At 46.1% G+C, this 23894-nt stretch overlaps 1 protein-coding gene across 7 annotated transcripts in view; it reads left to right on the top strand.

Annotated features, from left to right (window-relative positions):
• Positions 1–5367: 5367 nt before the first annotated feature.
• The window catches only part of LUZP1 (leucine zipper protein 1), a 33149-nt gene continuing 14622 nt past the window's right edge, over positions 5368–23894 (top strand). For 2 of the 7 annotated variants that reach the window (XM_067530740.1, XM_067530734.1), the window contains exon 1: positions 5368–8651. In XM_067530740.1, the coding sequence (XP_067386841.1) occupies positions 5478–8651 (3174 nt within the window). In that variant the 5' untranslated portion in view covers positions 5368–5477. Of the gene's footprint in view, positions 8652–14885; positions 15234–15324; positions 15464–16627; positions 16679–17851; positions 18033–18074; positions 18465–23894 lie in introns of those variants that run through there. The other 5 variants (XM_067530738.1, XM_067530737.1, XM_067530739.1 and 2 more) reach the window with 5 other exon arrangements.

Genomic DNA, 23894 nt, shown 5'->3' with positions numbered 1-23894 from the left:
TTTGCTAACCAGGAGGATACACTATATCTATACACATTTATTTAAGCAATCATATAGCTTAAATTATATTTATTCAGATTATTAATTTTTGCATTTTTGATTGTTAGAAAATGGCAGAAGATGCATTTCTTATTTAATAGATGATTAATTTTGTAGTTGTAATTTGTGTCAAGCTCTATTTGGATAAAAATTCAAAGTCAAGTAAAATGCCAGGCCCCATGCTACAGAGGAAGGCGGAAAAACCCCAGAGCCTTTGCCAATCTGCCCTGGGGGGAAAATTTCTTCCCAGCCCCAAATACGGCGATCAGTTAAACCCTTAGAGTGTGGGCAAGACTCATCAGCCAGACACCCAAGAAAGAATTCTCTCTAATAACTCAAAACCCACCCATCTAACATCCCTTCACAGGCCAATGGCATATCTACCACCAGTAGTCAAAGATCAGCCAATTGCCAAACTAGGCTGTCCCATTAGACCATCCCCTCCATAAACTTATCAAGCTCAGTTTTGAAGCCAGCTAGATTTTTTGACCCCACTGCTCCCCTTGGAAGGTTATTCCAGAACTTCACTCCTCTGACGGTTAGAAACCTGCATCGAATTTCAAGTCTAAACTTCCTGATGGCCAGTTTATAGCCATTAGTTCTTGTATCCACATTGGTGCTGACCTTAAATAATTCCCCTCCCTCCGTGGTATTTATCCCTATGATGTGTTTATAAAGTGCAATCCTATCTCCCCTCAACCTCCTTTTGGTCAGGCTAAACAAGCCAAGCTCATAAGGCAGGTTTTCCATTCCACAGATCATCCTAGTAGCCCTTCTCTGCACCTGGATTTTGCTCTCAGCAGGACTTTGTGTGTTTCATGATGATGAAAATTCACCACTCACACAAAGTGGGGGGCACCTACCACTTCTCCTGGCTAATGGGAGGGACGCACTCCCCAGGCTGTTCCTGTGCTTTCCTCCCCAGACCCTCACACCCGCTTTCCTAGCTCCTGCTTCGTCTGCATAGGGCCCAGCTGCAGCAAGAGCTGGGGAGAGTGCAGCTGGCTGAGCAGGGCTTGGGAATGGAGGGCCCAGGCACCTGCCTTCTCTCTCTATCCCCAGCATCGCAGGGATCAAACAGGGCATCTCCTCTGGGCCAGGCCCTTCCCAGCACACACAAAGCTGAGCCCTCCCAACATGCCGAGGCCAGATGTGGGGCCCAGTGTGAGAGATCCTGGCGAGGGGACCCTGAAATTGTTCATTGATAGGTTAATCACTACCCGTTGAGCCTGATAATTTAGCCAGCTTTCTGTTTGCTTTATAGTCCATTCATCCAACCATACTTCTTTAACTTGCTGGCAAGAATACTGAGGGAGACTGTATCAAAAGCTTTGCTAAAGTCAAGGTATATCACGTCCACCGCTTTCCCCACATCCACAGAGCCAGTCACCTCTTCATAGAAAGCAATCAGGTTGGTCAGGCATGACTTGCCCTTGGTGAATCCATGTTGACTGTTCCTGATCACCTTCCTCTCTTCCAAGTGCCTTAAAATGGATTCCTTAAGGACCTGCTCCATGATTTTTCCAGGGATTGAGGTGAGGCTGACTGGTCTGTAGTTTGCCGGTTCCTCCTCCTCCTCTTTTTTGAAGATGAGCACTAGATTTGCTTTTTTCCAATCATCTGAGACCTCCCTCAATCATCACAAGTTTTTGAAGATAATGGTCAGTGGCTCTGCAATCAGAGATTAATCTGTTAATCGATTACAATAAATTTAGGCCTTTAACATAGCTTGACAATTTCAAATTTAGTTTTAAATAGGTTTATTTTTTAACTTAACCTGTATTTAATTTACATTTAAAAAACCCCTTTTTTATTACAAAATATATTGGTTTGTCTCCCCCTGGTGAGAGGCATCTGCCAGGTGCTCCTGTACTGCACCCTGTCACAGGTGGGAAGCTGCTGAACCAGGAGGAGTTCTGGATGAGTCACCCCACCCAGAGTGTGGGTAAAGCAAATGCTTTGCAGACAAGCGACAACCTGCCAAGCTGCCCCTGGCTGATGCAGAACTGCCTGAAGAGCTGCGATGGCTTCATCAGAAATAGTGGAAACACAACCAGAAACAAAACATGTTTCCTTCTGTTAAGCTCTGTGAGGTGACCCCCCGTTACCCCAAAGGGAGCTCACTCAGGCATCCCTGTGCCACGGAGAAGGAGAAGCAGCCTGTGTGGTGGACATGGCTTATGCTGGCTCCAGCCTGCGTGTCACTGCCCACAAATGGCATCCTGCATCCTGGTTTGAGAGACAGCTGCTATTCCTTGGGGTGGGGCAGGTGCTGGGGCTAGTCAAGGCTCCCTGCAGCAGCACAGTTCAGGTACAGAACAGTCACTGCTGTGGGGTTAAACATTAACCACAACTGCCAGACACCTGTCTGCTGCTGAGCTGGGTGCATTTCTGGGTCTGCGGGGAGCCTGGCAGCTGCTCCCCTTGCCAGTGGGTGCAATTCTAGTGGCATTTCCGCAGAGGCTTTTGCCTGGTGTTGAACTGCTCCCCGGCTCTGCCAGCTGCATGGCTCACCCCCTTTGGCCCTCCCCAGCAATGGGCGGGTGAAGGAGTGGGGGTGGGAGGGCAGCGGCCTGTCAGTTGTGTGTGGTGACATGGCGGGGGCTTGGCACTGACCCGAAGGTGTCTGGCCCAGCTGGACTTCTGCGTGTCACCCAACTGCCCTCAGGTTTGTTCCACTTTCCTGCAAGGAGGCACCTTCCTTTGGGGATCTGCCACGGTGGTGATAATGATTTGTTATTTGCTGCTTCTGCTTTCAGTTGTTAGTGTGTGAGGCGGCAGCACAAACACCCGGCCCAAGCAATCCCTCCCCCCACAAAGTCCCTTTCAGAAAGGGGCCTGTGCCAGCCTGGCAGTGCTCGGCTGCGTTTGCACTAAGCGCCCCTCTGGCCGACAGGAAATGAGTCACCTCCTATCCAGGGCTTCATGGCAGAGCATTGCAGTCTCTGCTGGTAGCACCGTCTTCTCCCCACATCCTGCTCTTCCCTTCTTGGCTCTCTGAAATAGGAAACTCGTAAGTGCTTCCTCTGCAGGGAACACGGACAGGAATGCTACAGTCCAGGCCCTTGTGCGGCTGGGCAGCCCGGCTGAGCAAGAGTTGTTGGTCAAGGAGCCTCTCCTCTGGCTGTATTATGAGCAGGGCTGTATTATGAGCAGGGCTGTATTAGCAGTGCTTAATTTGTAATGAAAGAGGGGCTGGGCTGCAAGTGGTTTTTTTTACAGTCATAACTGATTCAGCAAGCCCAGAGGTGCCGGGGCTCAGAACAGCCAGACCTACATTACGCGCTGTGTGTTAGCCCCTCAGACGCCTCTCTAGCTTGTTTGCTGGGAGACACATTTCAGGCTCAGGTCTCTGAGGAGCTAATACAAACAGCAAGAGTAGGATTTCAGACCCTTTCACCAGCAGCCCCTGCCTCAACTCATGTGCAGGGACATGTTGTGCAGGGGACAGGGCTGGCGTGAAGTATTCCCATCACTGCTCTCCCTTGAGAGGAAGCACTTACACATTTCCCATGTACACAGCTTGGCAGCTGTTCATCAGCCACCTGACTGGCATAAAGTTGCTTTTACAATTAGACAAGAAACATTGACGTTAAACAGATCTCCACGGGACTGCAAACATCAGCCAGAGAGGATAGGGTGGGATCTCCAGGCTGTGCCCGTCTTTTCAAATAGCTGTTGGTTGCTCCTGCAAACTCCAGAGATCAGAGTGAGCTTTTGAGAGAGCGCTTCTCCTCAGTGTTGGGCTGTGAGAGGCTCACATAGCACCTGGCATCCCTCGAAATTTATTGTGGAGAAGGTAAACATAGTCCAGAATTAGTTGGCATTAGACTCCCAGAAACCACCGGCTACATCTGTGTTTCCTGAGTCTGATCTCAGTCAGCTTCAGTGAGCCTTGTCAAGTAACTGAGGCTCCAGAATTGTGTGGTGTGATGGGGTCTAAATCCGAGCTCTTCTTGTTCTCCTCTAGATACCCAAGGAAGTGGAGGCTTTTCCCCACAGATGCAGAGAGAAAGGAGGAAAAGTGAATCGTGCATTCTAACTCTCACTCTGCATTTGTTTCCTGTCTTCAGTAGATGGCAGCAGCCTTCCTTCCAAACAGGCTGGCAGTTTTGCAGATAGATCAGTGACACAGCTGCATTAGAACAGTTCTGGGCATGTTTTGTTTTTCTATTCCCCGATCTCTGAAAACCTCGGAAAGTCTAACCTAGGCAGCTCTTCCCAAGAGACAGCTGCTGAGTTGCAAGTCAGTCATTCCTGCTACAATATAGGCAGTCCCCACATACATGCTGTGGATTCAGCAGGGAATTCAGCTCACACAAGCACCCCTCATCAGGTTCAGCAGAAATTCAGCACCTCCCCTGCCCCCCACCTCTCCCCATGGCTTGGAATGCATTCAAATTCTACCCTTTGATTGCCTCTGACAGACACCCTTTGGCAGCACCTAAATAGTTTGCAGTAGCAATAATCTATTGGCCATTGTCCAGGGCTAGACTTTAATCTGTTCTGCATTTAACCTGCAAAGTATCCAATCTTCACGCTGTGTGGGATTAAACCCCTTTGCGTCCATCTCTGATCCAGAGGCAGGTTGTGCCATAGAGCAAAACATAGGTGCTGGAACGAGGAGTGCGGGATGCTACCACACCTTCTGGGTTGAAGTAGTAATGACAACCCATATCCTTCAGCACTCCCAGTATGAAAATTGTTCCAGTAGCCCTGGAGCAGTGCCATCTTTGCCTTTTCATGGAAAGTTCTAGGATTCCTGATTATTTGAGGAAATTTCTTTCCTGTATTTTGGACACTGATGTAGGTGGTGTCTAGCTATTTTACACTCTCCTTTGTTGTAGTGATTGCATCATTGTTCCTCTTTTTATATACTTTGTGTCTTCCAATTTCCACCTGTAGTTTATTGTCATTGATTCTCTGTCCGATAAGAGTTTGCCTGAGATCCGCACATTTCTCTGAAGTGAGATATCTGCTAATGGGATAGATCTGTAGTGTGCGCATAAGCGCACAACTAACCAGTCACAGAGGAGCATGCACACACGCAGCATTAACCAATCTTGGAGGAGCATTGAGTGGATACACATACATGCTGTCTGACTAACTGAGTTTAGGAGAGTGTTCGTTTACCCCGCCCGTCAGTGGTGGGCTACTACTGGAGACCGAATACTGTATTACTAGACTAATGGGCCATTGGTTTTTCCCACTGTTACTCCATATGCTCAGAATTATGGCGTTCAGAAACATGTTTAACGAAAAGAGATTATACAAAAGAAAAACTTCCTAGCCTCCTGTACTCACTTTGTGTTCTTCTTTCAGACTAAAATTGCCAATGTCAAAGAAGCTGCACGATCCAAGGAGAAAGTGACATGTTTAAAATCACTCCTTTAATCCAAACTGAAGAAAACTGAACCCAACAAGAACAAAGAATAAAAATGGCAGAATATACAGGTTATAAGGAAACTTCAAATCGCCATCTTCGATTCAAGTTACAGAGCCTTGGCCGTCGTCTTGATGAACTGGAAGAAGCAACAAAAAATCTCCAGAAGGCAGAGGATGAGCTTCTTGACCTTCAGGACAAAGTTATCCAGGCAGAAGGTAGCAATTCTAGCATGCTGGCCGACGTAGAAGCACTGAGAAAAAGAGTGCTGAAAATTGAAGGCAAGGATGAAGAGATAAAAAAAGCTGAAGAGCTCTGTCAGCTGATGAAGGAAAAACTGGAAGAGGAGGAAAGTCTCACTCGAGAACTTAAATCAGAAATTGAACGGCTTCAGAAGAGAATGGCAGAACTGGAAAAACTGGAGGAAGCTTTCGGCAGGAGCAAGAATGATTGTACTCAGCTGTGTCTGAGCCTTAATGAAGAAAAAAATTTGACCAAAAAAATATCTACAGAGTTGGAAATACTTAGGATGAAAGTAAAAGAACTTGAAGCATCTGAAGACAGAATGGATAAAACTGAACATAGTTTAGTAAGTGAGTTAGAAAAACTGAAATCTTTAACAATGAGCTTTGCTAGTGAAAGAAAAATCTTTAATGAAAGAGAAAAGCAGAATGAAAAATTAATCCAGGAGCTAACACAAAAACTAGAACAGAACAACAAATTAAATAGGGCAGATCAAACTAGAAATGCATCAAACCTGCTAGAAAGGTCATCTAATAGTCTTCTGGATAAAAATGATCTGAGAATTGAAGATGACTTGACCTCTGCATTGCCCTCTAAAGAAGCCAGAAGAAAGGGAAGCTTCGATTACCTAAAGCACGTAGAAAATGAAACCAGAAATAAATCAGAAAATCAAAAGAATAAAAATCAAGAAGACAACAAAGTGAAAGATCTCAACCAAGAAATTGAGAAACTTAAAACTCAAATTAAACATTTTGAATCTTTAGAAGAAGAACTTAAAAAAATGAAAGCCAAAAATAATGACCTGCAAGATAGTTATTTGAGTGAACAGAATAAAAACAAGCTTCTGACTGGTCAATTGGAAGAAATTAAAATTCAAATAAGAAAACAAAAGGATATGGAGAACGGTGAGATGGAAAGTGAAGAAATGAGCTTCCCCAGCAGAGTTAGGCATGACAGACCTAAATACAGAGGTATCACAGCTGAGCTGCCAATTTCAAAACACAAATCACGGGAGCTTTCGCCTCAGCATAGACGGGAGAGAACACGGAACAGAGAGTTCTCTTTCAATAATGACAATTATGCTGCAAGCAGCAAGCAAGTTCCTAGTCCAAATTTAATTATGAGGAGAACAGCAAAGGCATCTAGTACATCTGCTCCACTAGACACTGTGGTTACTGATACAAAAAGAACGGAAGACAAATCAACAGTTGCTACATATTTTTCTATGCAGAAAAATAGTGGTGCTCCACAAAATGAAGTGAAGAAATCAAGAGAGCAGCCATCTGTGCTTAGTCGATACCCACCGGCTGCACATGAGCACAAATCATGGAAGGCATCTTCCAAACCTGGGAATGAAAGTGGACTGAAGGCCAAGGTTGAAAAGCCATCTCAAACATTTAGTGATGTCTGCCGTGGTAACTCTGATGCACTTGATGAAAAATCAAACAAAAGAGAAATGGCTGTATCTTTGACCGAAAAGATGAAGACAAGACCAGCAGAGATGTCTGATCTATGTATAGAGACGCCCTTTATGAAAAGTAATCTTGCACCATCCAATGGAACAGCTTCGTCATATAGATACCATATTTCTTCTCAGATGTTAGCAGCTGAATCCACCAGCTCTAAAGGAGAAGCAGCAGCAGTCTCTGTTTTATCTCACAGACAGCCCTCAGAAGGGAAATCCAAAAGAACAATAAATTCCCACGAAAGAGAATTTACAGACACTTTTCATGAAAATACAAAGCCTTCAACTTTAACAAAATATTCAAACTGCTCGAGAAGTCAGGAAGACATCCTACAGATTCTCACAGGTCAAGGTAACGAAGAAATGGACCAATCTGCACTGTCAGCTTCAGGTCAGACAAATGTTGGCATAAAATCTGAGTCTTTGAGATCCAAAGCCATCAAACCAAATAGCAATGAAAAACTTAGTACAGATGAGGGGATGGGTAAAAGCACAAATTCTACTGCCCAGTCAGAACTGGAGACGAGAAAGAAACCCAATTCCAGAGAATTCTCAAACTTCAGAGTTCTCGGAGCATCTCTCTTTGAAAACGATAAAAATACTGGAAATGAAGAGGAACCCCCCAAATTTATAAAGACCTCAGATGCCACCAGTATAGGATTGAAATCCAGAAGGTCCTTCAGCCCTAGAGAAGCTTTGAGATCAAAAGCCGTCATTAAACCTGTAATCATTGAAAAGGACATGAAAGAAGTAATGGGAGGGGCTGGGTCTGAAGCATCCTCTGAAAAACAGAAATCTGTCTTTAAAACTGTGACAAATAAAATGACAAGCAGCATAACAATCTTCCCCTCTGAGCCAGCCACTCCACGGACCAACTCAAATGAAGCAGTGAAGGAAAGACATACTTCCACCAGCAATATTAGAGTCACTCCAAATGAGCCATCAGTAACGGACAATGGCAGCACACCCTTTGAGATCTCAATTAATAAAAGTGATATTGCTCTGAAATTATCTGATGCAGATAAAATTGGGGACTCAGCTCTGAGAAACAGGATGGAAACACTAGTCTCAAGAAGCAGTATTATGATAAAACCTTCTGAACCCTCTGAGAAGAACAATTGTGAGCCATCCTTAGAGACAATCATCTGGAAAAGCCATGAGTCTTTAGAAGCAGATTCACCAGAGACAAAACACATCACTGTGCGAAGTTCTTGGAGAACAAGGCAGGGATTACATTCGCTGGAAGACTCTCAAATCAAAGTGGGAAAAACTACAGCTTCCACTCGTACAAACACAAGCAAGTCATTTACAGACCTCTCTGAAATGGAAGGGGCCAATGCAAGAATACACTTACGTGAGCAGAATTCAAGAAGGTCCAGAGCCGCTATTAATTCTTGGAATACCCCTGAATTAGAATCCAGAAGGACCAAAAGTAGCTTAAGTGCATCTGAGCTACCTAGTCGAAGGAGCTACGTCAATGATCCCATCACTGCTTATACTGGGAATCGTGCTGCATTACCAGTAAGTGTCTTCTGTCTTCTGTTACTTTTAACCATCATTATGTTTTCTGTCAGTTGGCATAAATCAAAGGTTTTGAAATTGTCCACTAATTTTAGGATGCTCAACTTGAAATACTAAAAGATCTGATTTTCAGAGGTGCTTCATTCCCACAGCTCCTCTTCACTTCAACTGATCACCTAAATATTGAGGCATCCAAATTAATTAATGACTTGGGAAAGTTGAGCCAATCAGTTGTGTTCCCTTCTGCCATATTCTTGTACTGCTCCAAGTGTAAACAAAGCCATACTCATCTGCTCTTGCCAAGGCTAAGAGGGGAAATAACTGGTCCCAACTTAGTCCTGAGCCTGTATGTCTTGTAAAGTCAAGCTTTGCAAGGTTGTGTCAGCTGGAAATTGTAGAGAATTTATAGAAAGTGTTGCAATACTTCAGTATGAATTTTCAACTTCCATTTCTAAAGGGATGCTGGCTGTGTCACCTCCACGTGTGCCATACCTCAGACTGCTCCCTGGAGCATGTCCTAGCAGCACACAGAGATATGGCTGGTTGAGTGGTGCTGCCACCTCCTCCTTGTTCCAAGTTGCTAGATCACCTTGAAAAAAGGCTTAAAACAGATGAACTACTTTCCTAGCATTACTTTTCCTTGCTATTGAGGATGTTATTCAGTTGTCAGTGAGAGGAGAACTTGTGTAAGGGGAAATCCAGGAGATGTTCTCACTGTTAAGTTATGGTTCTCTCTGACAGGGATTGAAAATCCTTAACATACTTTCAAACATTCATCTGTTGGGGTGTGTCCATGTTAAATAATATGTATTTTAATTACTGCTCCACTTCTATGTAGACTCTATGCAATACAAGATGCAGGGGAAGCCCACATTAACTCCCACTCCCATTTTCAGTACTGGGCTGAAGCACAAACAAAGCATAGAAGAGATGAAAGAGCTGAGGGGTGGTTGTGGAAGGGAGAGAGTTCTCAGACAAATGAATTTGCCACTGAACAAAGGTTTTTATTTGGGAATATAGATGAAGGTGTGAGAGGATTTTTGTGTTTTCCAAACTTTATTTTTATTCCCTAGAAGCAACTTCACCTCTCAGGTGAATGCACCACCACTTCACTTTGTAGAATCTGTTGTCATTAGAGAGTTAGGGACAGATTATCAAGGATATTTGGGCACCTAAAGATGCAAATAGGCACCTAGTACGTCTATATAGGGCCTAATAGGCATGTTTGAAAATACCACTAGGTACATTTCTTCTTTGAGTAGATGCAGACGTGTATTCCAAATAAGTGTGTGCGCATCCCGGAGCCTTCTACTTTTGCCTAGCAATACCCACAGAGGGGTGGCGCTCATGCCTCCTTCCCTGGCTGAATGAGGTGGCACTGTCCTGACCCTCCTCAATTCCTTCTCACCACCCATTGGCTGGAGTCGGAGCTCTGTGTGGTGGTTGTTTTCACAGCCTCGCATTCATCCTCTTAGCTTAACTTGTTGTACATAGATAAGAGTTGGTTTTAGTTAGTGTTAGTTTAAAAAGAAGTTAGAGTGTACGGTTAGCAGCTGTGCTCCCCAGTGATGCCCTCGCAGGTGTTCAAGCATTGCCCTCCATGTGGAGTGACGATTCCCAACAGTGACCCCCACACGCAGTGCTTGCTCTGCACTGGCAAAGCCCACCTCAAAGAATGTTGTTCGATCAGTAGATCATTCAAGAAGAGGACTCAGGTGGCGTGGGATCTTTGCCTCAAACAGCACCTGCCTGAACAAGCCACATGGCCTGACTGGCTATTGAGGCCTTCCTCAGTCCGTAGATTGCCCTTGGGTTCAGAATGCGCTGCTGCGTCTCGTTCTGAGGCAGGGGCCTCTCTGAAGAGGCGCAGGAACTATTCCCCATCATTGGCGCCAAAGAAGAGGTCTTGTAAGATCAATCGTCTTCTCCCCTAAGAAGAGTGCAGACTAGCACGCAGGATGGCACGGGTAACTCTGACCCTCCCTCAGTACTGGGTAGAAAGGGCAGAAACCCCGTACCGTTGACTCCAATTCTGGCTTCCGGGCATCCATTGAGTCCGGTACTGACTGGAGTGATGCTGGTATTGAGGGTGTTTGTGACATCAGCATACCAAGCTGCGGTGGACCTACTCTGTCTTTTGGTCCCATCTTTGCTGGTGGTCCAAGACTTCACGAGGATGGTCCCTGCAATGGTCCCCCAGGTGGAGCGTAGCGCCGAACAGTCAGGCCCTTCGGCACCACACCAGGAAGCACCGTTTCTGGTGGTTGGTATGCACATGGCACCGGAGCTGGTGCGGGGCTCTTTGGTACCAGGCCCTCCCTTGACGTCGAGCACGCAGGCGTTCTGGTACTGCTGTTTGCACTGGGACCAACCGTGCCTGTGAGACCGACATATTTGGCACTGGCGACACCAACTACATTGAGGGCACCAATTCCAGTCTTGTTCTGGGCCACTGATGAGTCGGATTGCCTATTGGCGCCCCTGGAATTGAACCCCCCACGTCGTCTCGCTCCACTTCATTGGAGGAGGTGCGAAGGCCACCAGTAGACCAGTATGGCTACCAGGGTTGGCACATTTCCCAAGGCCAGGACAGAGGCCCCTGGCCCAGCGCCTACTGGCCACCAATGCCCTACCCTATCAGTGGCTCCCTTGGGCTCAATGGAAAACTCCTCACTCTTGGAGGTCTCACTCAGTATCACGATAACGTGATATAGCATGACGTGTGATATAGCATGTCATGTGTGTGTGTGTGTGTGTGTGTGTATATGTATGTGTGTGTGTATATATATATATATATATATATATATATATATATATATATATATATATATGACATAGCATCACGATAACATGGAACGTCTGCCAGGTGCTAGGCCTCCTAATAAACGAGCAAAAATCAACATTAGTCCCCATACAGAGGATGGAGTTCATCGGGGCAATGCTGGACTCGTCTAAAGCCAGAGCATTCCTTCCAGAGGAAAGGTTTCTAGCTATGATGGACATTATAACCCGCATTTCATCCCACCCCTTCACAACGGCGAGTATCCGCCTCAACATCCTAGGCCACATGGTGGCCTGCATGTGGTCCCTCATGCCAGACTGCACCTCAGACCCCTCCAGATATGGCTGGTGTCGGTGTATTCTCCAGTCAAGCAGCACCTGGACAGGGTACTTGCAGTTCCTCCAGAAATACGTACCTCCCTGGTGTGGTAGATGGATCTGTGTTGGGCGCTTTCGGGAATGTGTTTCAAGACACCTCAGCTTTCAGTAACGTTGATTTTCGATGCTTCGGACGGGATGGAGAGCTTACTTGGCTTCCCCTAAAGACTCAGGGCATGTGAACTTCAGGGGAACTGCTGCTACATACCAATATCAGGGAGCTCAGGGCAATTCATCTAGCTTGTACAGTCTTCCTACCACATCTTGCCAACAAGGTGGTGCAGATACTCATGGACAATACAGCCTCTGTGTATTACATCAATAGACAAGGGGGGCCCCAATCCCCAACCCTGTGCAAGGAGGCCATGAGTTTCTGGGATTTTTGTGTCACTCACAACGTTCACCCAATCGCGATACATCTCCCAGTGGTCAACAACTCTTTGGCAGACCAACTCAGCAGGTACTTCTGCTCTTGCCATGAACTGCCCACCTCCAGAGATATTGCTGGTGAGTCAGCTATTTTGGGAATGGACATGAGCAAGCACTCGATGGGTTGCTCATGTTCATTCCACACCCACCCACCTTCCCCTTAGTCGGAGTTCCAGCAAGAAGGAACTGAGAGGGAGCGGGAGCTGATGGCACTTATATGTGGGGCATGTGCACACCGCTGCAGGGGGTGCTAGAGTTGTCTCCTATGGGTACTACTGAAGTAAAAAGTTGTCCAGCACTAGTGTATAGGGCGTGCGCACACACCTACTTTGGGAATGGACGTAAGCAACACATCTCGAAGAACAACAGTTACAAGTAACCGTTCTTCTCCACTGCAACTGGCAGTCGACTTTCCGGTACACCTTCCCTTCTGTCCCAATGGTTCCCTAAGCCATCACCAAGCTCAAGGCAGATCGAGCCCAGGTTCATCCTGATCACCCTGGTGTGGCCGAGATAGTGGTGATTCTCAAGCCTCCTTGCTCTGTCAGGTCAGCCTCCCATGCTACTTCCTCTCCCTCCAAACCGTCTCACATAGGACTGTGGCCGCACCCTGCATTTGGCAATCAGCTCCCTATGCCTTACGGCATGCCTGCTGCATGGCTGAATGAAGAGGAAGAGTGTTGCTTGGGGGCTGCGAAAAGGTCCTACTTAACAGGAGGAAACCTTCCGCTAGGATGGCCTAATTGGCGAAGTGGAAGAGTGGGGACTTCCATCCAGGACACCTTGGAGTATCTGCTACACCTTCAGGAATCAGGCTTGGTACTCAGTTCCCTGAGGGTGCACCTGGCAGCAATGTTGGCTTTTCATCCATCTATCCAAGGGAAATTCATTTTTTTCAAATGCCACTGTGATGAGATTTCTGAAAGAACTTCTCTGTGTGCACCCTCCAGTCTGAGCGCCAGTCTCCGTATGGCGCATGAACACGGTTTTAGCATCTCTAATAGGGCCTCCGTTCAAGCCCCTTGTTTCCTGCCCACTGCTCCTCCTGTCTCATGAAACTGCATTCTTAGTAGCCATTATGTCTGCCAGGAGGATGGGTGAGTTGCAGGCTTGGGGTCAGGGCCTCCTTACACACAGTATTCCATGGACAAGGTTACGTTCCAGCCGCATCTGAAGTTCTTATCCAAGGTGGTCTCTCAGTTCCATTGGAACCAGACAGTGTATTTGTCTGTATTTTTCCCTAAGCCACATTCCTCCCCAGAGGAGCGCTGCCTTCGTAGGTTAGACTGGGGTTTCTCAACCTGGGGGTTGTGACCCCCTAAGGAGTAAGTTCATTAGCTGGGGGCTGTGAGCACCCTGTGCATGGCGGGGCTGACAGCCTGAGCTCTGCAGGGTGCAGGGTTGACAGCCCAAGCCCCTCCAGCCCAGCTCCATCTCTAGTGTTTAAAATAACGTTAAATAATATGCTTTGAATTTATAAAGAGGGGGGGTCACACTCAGAGGCTTGCTGGGTGAAAGGGGTCACCAATACAAAATGTTTGAGAACCACTGGGTTAAACATTAGACACTGTCTAGCCTTTTATCTGAACAGGACTGTACAGGTTTGTGGAATACTTGGAATACACATCAGCATCACATCTCAAAGAACCACAGTTACAGTAAGCAACTATTCCATTTAGGTGCCTACATACCTTGACAATCTGGTCCTGACAGAGTACAGTTACAGGACTGAATTCCCTGTTGCTCCGCTATTATTTTCGAGTCTAGGTAAGAGGAAAGAGAGAAGTTTTAGCAGGTAATTTAAGAAAGATGGATGGTGCCTGAGGGCTCTTGGAAGGCTGGGGAGGGAGAAGGGAAGGCTTTTGCAATAAGATGAGATTGTATGCAGGGAAAGGCTTTGGGTGGAGAGACAGAGCGATAAAGGATACACGATGGCATGGAATAAAGGATTTTTTGGCTTCAGTTTGGAAACAACACATCTTACTGCAAGGCAGAACTATGAATGAGTTAGCAGTGCAGCTTTTACCCAACATCCCACATTTGAGAGATCATGCACTTAGCACCCTGAATCCAACTCTCCAGACCTTGGAGGGACAGAAAAAAGTCTGCACTGCCTAACCTCAACAATCATGAGTCGGACCCCCAAAAATCATGCATGTGAGCTAAATGTGAGCCTCTCCCTGCAATTATGAAGGCTAGCAACATTTTTTTTTAAATGAAAGCTGATTCTCACACAATAATATGACTCCAGGAGCTTGGTCTGTGAGAAAAACAACAAATTGTTAGACTTGAAATAAAATTTCATGAGTTGGCAACATGGAAAATTATACATTTGAGAAATCTCAAAAAAACCCCAAAAGCAGCTTTATGTAGACAGTATTTTACAATTTTAAGGTCTGTAGCTGTGGCTCTGCTAGTGCTCGTGTATCCCATGGGAAGACCCTTTGAATCTTTACTTTGGCAGGGGGTCAGATAGCAGATCTTAAATCTGCTACCAGTCCAGGACAATGCTATTACCAATTTTGAGAGTTCAAATATCATGGTACAGCCTCCTCCTCCCCAGTCGCCCCCGGGCCAAAATCACAAGTTTGTCTGTAAAAGAATCATTTTAAAATATTGTTTTTGTTGTCTGGATTTTGCTCTCAGCAGGACTTCGTGTGTTTCATGATGATGAAAATTCACCACTCACACAAAGTGGGGGGCACCTGCCACTTCTCCTGGCTAATGGGAGGGACGCACTCCCCAGACCCTTCCTGTGCTTTCCTCCCCAGACCCTCACACCCGCTTTCCTAGCTCCTGCTTCGTCTGCATAGGGCCCAGCTGCAGCAAGAGCTGGGGAGAGTGCAGCTGGCTGAGCAGGGCTTGGGAATGGAGGGCCCAGGCACCTGCCTTCTCTCTCTATCCCTATCATCGCAGGGGTTAAACAGGGCATCTCCCCTGGGCCAGGCCCTGCTCAGCACACAGAAAGCTGAGCCCTCCCAACATGCCGAGGCCAGATGTGGGGCCCAGTGTGAGAGAGCCTGGTGAGGGGACCCTGAAATCGTTCATGCAGGGAGGCTAACCTGTGGTGGGATTTGCCCCTCAGAACCACTCTGTAACCTCAGCCTCAGGACTCTCCACTTCTGATGTAAAAGAGGGGTCAGCGCTAAAAGGAGCAGGCACGAAACCTGTGAGGCACAGCCAGCCTTAGAGCTTCAGCGTCAGCAGCTGTTGGAAGATCTGCCCTGTAGAATCCTAGCAGATGAGGGTTGGGAGGGACCTCAGGAGGTGTGTAGTCCAACCCCCTGCTCAGAGCAGGACCAACCCCAACTAAACCATCGCAGCCAGGGCTTTGTCAATCCAGGCCTTAAAAACCTCCAAGAATGGAGATTCCACCATCTCCCTGGTAACCCATTCCAGTGCTTCACCACCCTCCCAGTGAAAACATTTCTCTTAATATCCAACCTAGACCTTCCCCACTGCAATTTGAGACCATTGCCCCTTGTTCTGTCGTCTGCCAGCACTGAGAACAGCCTAGCCCCATCCTCCTGTAGGATCCAGCAAACCTGGGGTCAGCACTTCAGGTGCTGGCCAAGTGAAACTGCCATCCAAAGGCAGCAGCTCAGACTGTAGGAAGTTCCCTCTGGTGGTCACAGGCTACAACTGCACCTGTCCAAAGCAAGCTGCTCAAGTGATCACGGGGCTGGAACAAACTGTGTTTGCAACTCTACACTCTGGGGAGAGTCACCCTTCAGGGGAAAGGTGCAGGTTTCTCTGGCATGTTCTTTTAAAAACCTGTTTGAAGCTGGCCAGACGTTTGGAATGTTAGAATCAGTCCTGTGGAGATGGACTAGCTGGCAGAGAGCAGGCCCAGAAGTCAAAGGGGCAAGATGCTTCCAGCTTGTCTAGTGGCTCTGCCATTAATCACAGTGGTAGCACTGGCTCCTCCATGGAGCTGGGCTGTATATTAAAGCAGCAGTGGCATGGGAATTAAGTTCCCATCCTCTCTCTCACTCAAAACTTCTCAGACTTTCTCCTTCCAGGCTGAAGTTTTACCATTGCTTTGTTGTTTTTTTTTTAAGTTTCAGCAAAATCTGTTTAGATATTTTTGGGCAAGTGGAGAGTTGAGACAAAATTGTAAACCTAGTGTGACCTTCCTGGGAGGAGATATGTACCTGCAGTGGCTCAGGTGTGAGCACTGACCTCTGTCCTGGACTTAGCCATCAGGAGCAGGGCACAACTTGAACCCACAAAACGTTGGCTTTGATTGATATAAGTTGTAGTTACTGAGCATGTACAGGACATCTGCCTGTTACACTTGTGAGGTGTCCACCCGCAGAGCCCTACACAACCTTGGCTTCCTCCCAGTTGCAAAATGACCTTCTCTCCCTTCTCCCTCACTTTCATAGACTCCAAGGTGAGAAGAGACCTTTGTGATCATCTGCTCTGACCTCCTGGGCCGTACAGGCCCAAGAATTTCCCCCAACTAATTCCCCTGCCCCCCACCTGCCTTAAAGAAACAGTATTATAATCAACCCTTCTGAACCCCTTGAGAAGAACAGTGAGCCCCCCATTAGTGACAATCCCTTGGAGGAGCCATAGGTCTTTAGAAACAGCTGCTTGAGAGAGAAAATACATCACAGTGAGAAGTTCCTCAGTTCTCTGGAAGACTCTTAATGCAAAGTGCACAAAAATACAACTTCCACTACTACAACCACGTGCAAGTCATCTACAGCCCTCTCTGAACCAGAAGGAACCAACATAAGAATACACCCAGCATTTAATAAGTTAGTTCAATCGTTCATTTCTTCCATCACACCTCTCAGCGTGGAGCCACTTTAACGTGCAAACCCGTTCTTGCCCCTGAGAGCTGCGTTAGTCATATCAACCTCTGCCCCCCACCCTACTTACTTCCCACGTGAGGCAGGAGATAGGACTGACAACCAAGAGGTAGGGCAGAGCAAAAAGACAGGAGGCGAGATCCCTGGCACACCCCAGCAAATTCACAGTCCTAATGGGTTAGTTCCCTAAGAGCGAATACTATATGGAGAGAAGCTAACAGCAGAGCAAAGTTGAAGGCTCCAAATCCTAGACTGAGCCTGGTGTGTCTAGTTCAAACCAATGCTGTGGAGAGGGGGCTTGCCTTCCAAGAAGCAGAAAAACAAAATCATGGGAGAGAATCAAATCGGGTAAGTAAAGATGTGAACAGTGGGAGGTTTTCAAATGTTCCTAAGGGATTTAGGACCTCAAGTCCCATTAAAGGCCAAGGACAGTCAATGGGGCTTGTGCGCCTACATCCATTTGGCACTTCTGAAGCTCTTCCTTAGCTCAACAGGCTAGAAAAGGCTCTGCACAAAGTGGAAATCCCATTCACACCCTAGAATTAGACAAAACATTGGAGTGGTAAATGATGGGGGCAACTGAACTGAACTGGACTGCTTGGTAAATTGGGCTCATTTGAACAACATCTATTTTATTACAGAAAAATACAAGGTCGTACATCGAGGAAGCTTGACAAAGCCCTGGCTGGGAAGGTTTAGTTGGGGTTGGTCCTGCTTTGAGCAGGGGGTTGGACAAGTTGACCTCCTGAGGCCCCTTCTAATCCAAATCTTCTGTGATTCCATGGTTTACAGGATGGGGGACTGTATTCTGGAAAGCAGTGACCTGAAAAGGACCTACCGGTTATGGTAAATAACCAACTGCACATGAATTCCCAGTGCAGTGCTAGAAGGGGAATCCTTGGATGTGTACACAGAGAGGAATACTGAGCAGGAGTAGGGAAGTGGTATTCCCTCTGTAAAAGACCTTACTGAAGCCATTAATAGATACTGTCTCGTTCTGATGTCTGTATTTCAGAAAGGAAGTTGAAAGTGGTGACTGCTCTTGAACAGGGTCTCCCCTATCCTAGTTGAGTGCCCTAACTACTCGTCTAAGAGTCAGTCATTCGTTTTCTGGCCCAGTGCCTAATTATTTGTACAAAGTGGAACAGCATCAACAGAAGAGACTGAGGGTATATCTACATTCACAGTGGCAGAGTGGAGACCTGCTCAATCGATCCAGAAGTCAACTCAGTAGATCCGCCCCTGCAAAAAAATGAACGCTGCATAGCTGGGAGAGCGTTTCCCATCAGCGCAGTGTAGTGGGAACTCTGTGCTGATTAGAATTTAGGAAGTCAACAGGAGATACACAAGCTGCTCTATGTAGCTTATGTATCTCCTGTCGACTGCTGCTAAATTTCGCCACAAGTGTAGACCAGACCTAAAAGAGACCTACTGCATGATATTCCACAGCCCACTGGCTAGGGCAGTCTGATAGGAGCTGGGATTTGACCCTGGGTCTCTCATGGTAAAGTCACCGAGATGGGTTGAAGGATATAAGGGGGAGACACCACCAACACCTCCTTTTCCAGGACCAGCATTGTTTAGTACAGGGCTCTGAGCTTGTCTACCAGAGTGAGGCCCCCCAGGCAAGATAGGAGGGCAGAGCTGGCCTTGGTGCTTTGCTGGCCTTGGTTGAAAAACCCAGGCAAGTGATGTCACACACCTTGACCCCACGGTGTTGAGTTGGTGCCTCCAGAAATTGGTGCCCAGGACACCTGCCCCTACTGCCAGCCCTGCAGGCATAGGAATGACTCAACTGAGGATGCTGCCAGGGCTTACATGTGAGCTAAGTTGTGAAGAATGAGGTGACTGTGTGCATGCCCAGTGGCAGATTTGAGGTACCTAAGTGACTTTACAGGTGGATATATAGGGACCATGGGGATTTAGGTGCCTACAGGGTTAGGCAGCAGCTGAGTGGGGGTTAGGAGGAGTTAAATGTTGGATGTAGGCTTTTGAAATATCCATTGGGGCCGAAATTCCTTTGGGGCTCTAGCCCTTTCTGTTTAAAGTCTCTGCTGTGTGAATTGCGCTGGGAACCTAAGAGGGGTGGCCATTGTCTCCTTCAATCGTCACGTTAGTCACAGAGCCTATTGCACAATGAATTTATCACAGGAATAAAACCTGCAGGAACACACCAACTTGACACACCAATGAAGTGATATTATTTTTATTGAACCCAGACATCTAAAGAAATCCATTACCTTAGAAAACGACTGACTTTAAAGTAAATTTTGCTAAATCTGGAGTGATGTATGTGAATTTGCCAGACCGTGAGAAGTCAGCCCTCCAGAAAACATGTGGGTGCAAATACCTAGGAATCAGACCTCCAACTGCCTGGCAGAGCTCTATGGTTTCAATATCAAAGTACTATCTCAGCAAATGAAAAAGGATTTGGAGGGGGAGTTTGCAATTTCTTGTTTAGGGAGACTAACTACAGTCAAAAGGAATATTTGGCCAAGCACATTCTTCTGGTTTCAAAATCTTCCTATAATCATCCCAGCTAAAACTCTAGCAAGAATACTTAGAGCAGGGGTGTCAAACTCACTGATGGTGACGGGCAAAATTCTCATAACATGCCCTTCACAGGGGCCATGCAATACCCGCCGCCGAAAAATTCGGGTTATCTTCTGTTTTCGGCGGCGGGATTTCACAAAGGGGCCTGTTGCCGCTTTAAGGGATTTCTGCAGAAGATGGTATTGCCGCTTTAAGACTCTCTTAAAGTGGGCCCTCCGCCGACAAATCTCTTAAAGGGACAATACCATACACAGAGAAACTTTCGGCGGCAGCACGGCTCACTGAAACACTGGCTGAATGCGGGCCAGATCAAAAAGGTTTGTGGGCCAAATGCGGCCCGCGGACCATATGTTTGACACCCCTGACTTAGAGTGTTGTTAGACTGTCCTTGGAATAAGTAAAGAATGAGGGTGTTCATAGATTCCAAGGCCAGCAGGTGCAATTGTGATCATCTAGTCTGACCTCCTCTGTAACACAGGCCAGAGAACTGCCCCAACTTTTACAAAAACATCCAATCGTGATTTTGAAGTGGTCACTGATGGAGAATCTACCCCCAACCTTGGTAAATTGTTCTAATGGTTTATTACTCTCTGTTAAATGTGTATGCCTTATTTCCAGACTGAATTTGTTTAGCTTCACCTTCCAGTCATTGGATGGTGTTAGACCTTTCTCTGCTAGATTGAAGAGCCCATTAGTAAATATTTGTTACCCATGTAGGTACTTCCAGATTGTAATCAAGTCACACCCTGACCTTCTATTGTTTAGCTAAATAGATGGAGCTCCTTGAGTCTATCACTGTAAGGCAGGTTTTCTAATCCTTTAGTCATTTTTATGGCTTTTCTCTGAATCTTCTCCAATGTATCAACATCACCAGAACTGGACACAGTACTCCAGCTGCAATCATACCAGTGCCAAACACAAGTGTAAAAACCTCTCCACTTCAACTCGAGATTCCCCTGCCTCCCAGGATCGTATTAGTCCTTTTGGCCACAGCGTTGCACTGGGAGATCACATTCAGTTGATTCTCCCCCATGGCCCCCAAATCTTTTTCAGAGTCCCTGTTGCTCAGAATAGAGGCCCCCACCCTGTACCTATGGCTGACATTCTTTGTTCCCAGGTGTCCACATTTACAGTTAGCCATATTAAAATGCATATTGTTTGCCTGAGCCCCGTTTAAATGCAACTAATTTGCACAAACCCATAAAACAGGTGGACTGGCTATTCCAAATATTATGCAGCGCTATCAAGCCAGTCAGCTCAAAGCTAGCAATAATTGGGGATGCTGTAGCCCAGCATAAATCTGTTCTGAACAAGGAAATTGTGGGAGTGTCAATATTGCTAGGTTTTGGTGGATTTATAAAATATCACATCCAGAAATGTGCACGCATTCTTTAGCAAAGGCTACGCTAGTGTTTTGGAATAGAACTAGGGATAAAATAACTTCATTTCCTTCAGCATAGCACCCGTTGCAAATAATTCAGATTTTAACCCAAATCACAAACCAGAGTGTTTTAAAGATCGGTAGAGCCATGAAATACATACAGTTGGTCAGCTATTTACCACAGTCATTTTTAACGTATTTTAGAACTCAAAGTAACTATAATTGGCCTACTTCCCAATGGTCCAAGTACCTTAAAATTAGCCTCAGCTCTCTCAAGAAATTGTTTTACATAGAAAGCAAACTTTAATAAAAGTAATGACTTCTACTCAATTAGGAAACAAAAAATTATAACTAAGTTATATCAGTCTTTGCAGACAACTTTCCTACTAAAAAAATATCCATATATAACACCATGGGGACAAAATACTTCAGAGGAGTATGGAAAAGAGGACCAGCAACCTCAGTTTGTAGTATGATAAAAGAAAATTTCTTTAAGATCTTGTTTCTGTTTTAATGGTTCTTTAGACCAGTCAGGTTAAAAACATATATGTAGATTGAACAGGGATGAATGCTGTAATGCGAATGGTCAAAAAAGGAGATGTTATGTATATATGGTGGACATGTCCAGTCATCAGAGAGTATTGGGATGTGATTCATAACCAACGACAGTAGAAACCCTAATTGAGGATTAGGGAGTTCATAAAATCAAAAAGTCCATAAAATTGAACATCTCAAATTTACAGTAAGTCTGGTGCATAAGCTGCAATATGGTGTAGTGTAACAATCTCTTCGTGTCTTACAAACCACTACAGAGTGATTGAAGACATAGTGTGAAGGGATGTCCGCTTCTTCTTCATCAGCATTGCTTTCACTATGTACTCTTTTTCCATTAGGAAAAGTTGTTCATAAGTCTGGTATTCATAAAATCAAGTTCTACTCTATTCCAAACTGTTGGATATTTATTCCCAAATGATCCTTGGGTAACGTCAGACTCAAAGAAATGACTGTTGTAATGATTAACATGCTGTTGCTTGCTGACGTTTACAATGGTTTGTAAACCTGCTAAAACTTCCTACATAAATAGTTACAATAAAAAGAATGGGTTTCCATCCAAATAATGGCAACAGCAAAACTGGGAAGTCACATGCATTGTTCACCATGTGAAGTATGAACTCCAGAGTCTTTGGGGCTGTCGGGGGCTGAGCTGACTCTGAATTTAACCAGTTTTAGCAGATGATCATTTTTCTTTCTTTAAAACAAATTAAATGCATGAAGTTACGTTTATGTGACTTGAATGTTGCATAATTGCAACCACAAAGTCCAGAAATGGAAGAGTTCTTCCAGCAGCAACATGTAACCAGCTGCATTGCACAGATGGACTGCTTTTTAATTCTGCTTTGCTTGTATAAGAGGCACTTTAGACTCGCATTTTCATCAAAGATGGCTGTCAATTTTAAAGTATTTCCAGTTTTTGGCTACTCAGTTAAAATCAGTTGGAGCTGTAGATGTTCTTTATCTCTGAAAATCAAACACTAGGGTCCAGATCCTCAAAGGTGCTTATCGGCCCGTCTGCCTCTACTGGCATCTAAGTCCCCTTTTTAGAGCCACTGACATTTTGAAAGCTGCGTGCGGCTCAGCTGGCACAGAAGTGCCCTGGGTCCATAAGTTTCCAGTGGTCAGCTTTGCAAACCTGCCTAAGTCCTGACACTGCCTTGCTAATGAGTTGCTCACAGCTATTGCTGACGTTCAAGCCCCATAGGCCCCAAAGTAGGATTCCCAAACTAGGAAGGGTTATGTCTGGCTTGCTGGGGTGGTCCTGATCCAGTCCGTGTGCTTTGATCAGGCCTAAAGCTTGATCCCCATTGGACCTGGCAGCAGAAGGACTGGAGACAGGCCACCACTAGGCAGCAGAGTGCCTGCAGAAAAGAAAGCTAGGGCCAAAGCAGAATGTGGGGCAAGCGTGAGAGAGGTATCCAGCATGAGCAGGAAACAGAGAGAGAGAAATGGTTACAGTTGTTAGGACGTGAGCTACCTAAGCAGCTGAACATCCAAGGGTGCTGAGGGAGTTGGCTGATGTGATTGCAGAGCCATTGGCTGTTACCTTTGAAAGCTCGTGGCAATTGGGGGAGGTCCCTGATGATTAGAAAAAGGCAAATATAGTGCCCATCTTCAAGAAAGGGAGGAAAGAGAATCCAGGGAGCTACAGACCGGTCAGCCTCACCTCAGTCAATCCCTGGAAAAATCATGGAGCGGATCCTCAAGGAATCAATTTAAGGCACTTGGAAGAGAGGAAGGCGATCAGGAACAGTCAACATGGATTCACCAAGGGCAAGTCATGCCGGACCAACCTGATTGCTTTCTATGAAGAGGTGACTGGCTCTGTGGATGTGGGGAAAGCAGCAGACGTGATATACCTTGACTTTAGCAAAACTTTTGATACAGTCTCTCACAGTAGTCTTATCAGCAAGTTAAAGAAGTATGGGTTGGCTGAATGGACTATAAAATGGATAGAGAGCTGGCTAGATCATCGAACTCAACGGGTAGTGATCAATGGCTCCATGTCTAGCTGGCAGCCGGTCACAAGCGGAGTTCCCCAGGGGTCGGTCCTGGGGCTGGTTTTGTTCAACATCTTCATTAATGATCTGGAGGATGGGGAAGATTGCACCCTCAGCAAGTTTGCAGATGACACTAAGCTAGGGGGAGTGGTAGATACCCTGGAAGGTAGGGATAAGATAGAGAGTGACCTAGAAAAATTGGAGGATTGGGTCAAAAGAAATCTGATGAGGTTCAACAAGGACAAGTGCAGAATCCTGCACTTAGGACAGAAGAATCGCTTGCACAGCTACAGACTGGGGAGCAACAGGCTAGGCAGCAATTCTGCAGAAAAGGAGCTGTGGGTTA

The sequence above is a fragment of the Emydura macquarii genome, unplaced genomic scaffold, assembly GCF_026122565.2.
Source record: "Emydura macquarii macquarii isolate MOO-44397 ecotype Brisbane River unplaced genomic scaffold, CSIRO-AGI_Emac_v2 contig_3113, whole genome shotgun sequence".
Classification (NCBI taxonomy): domain Eukaryota; kingdom Metazoa; phylum Chordata; order Testudines; family Chelidae; genus Emydura; species Emydura macquarii.
Note: the sequence above shows the minus strand (reverse complement) of the source record. Positions and strands in the feature narration are given on the sequence as shown.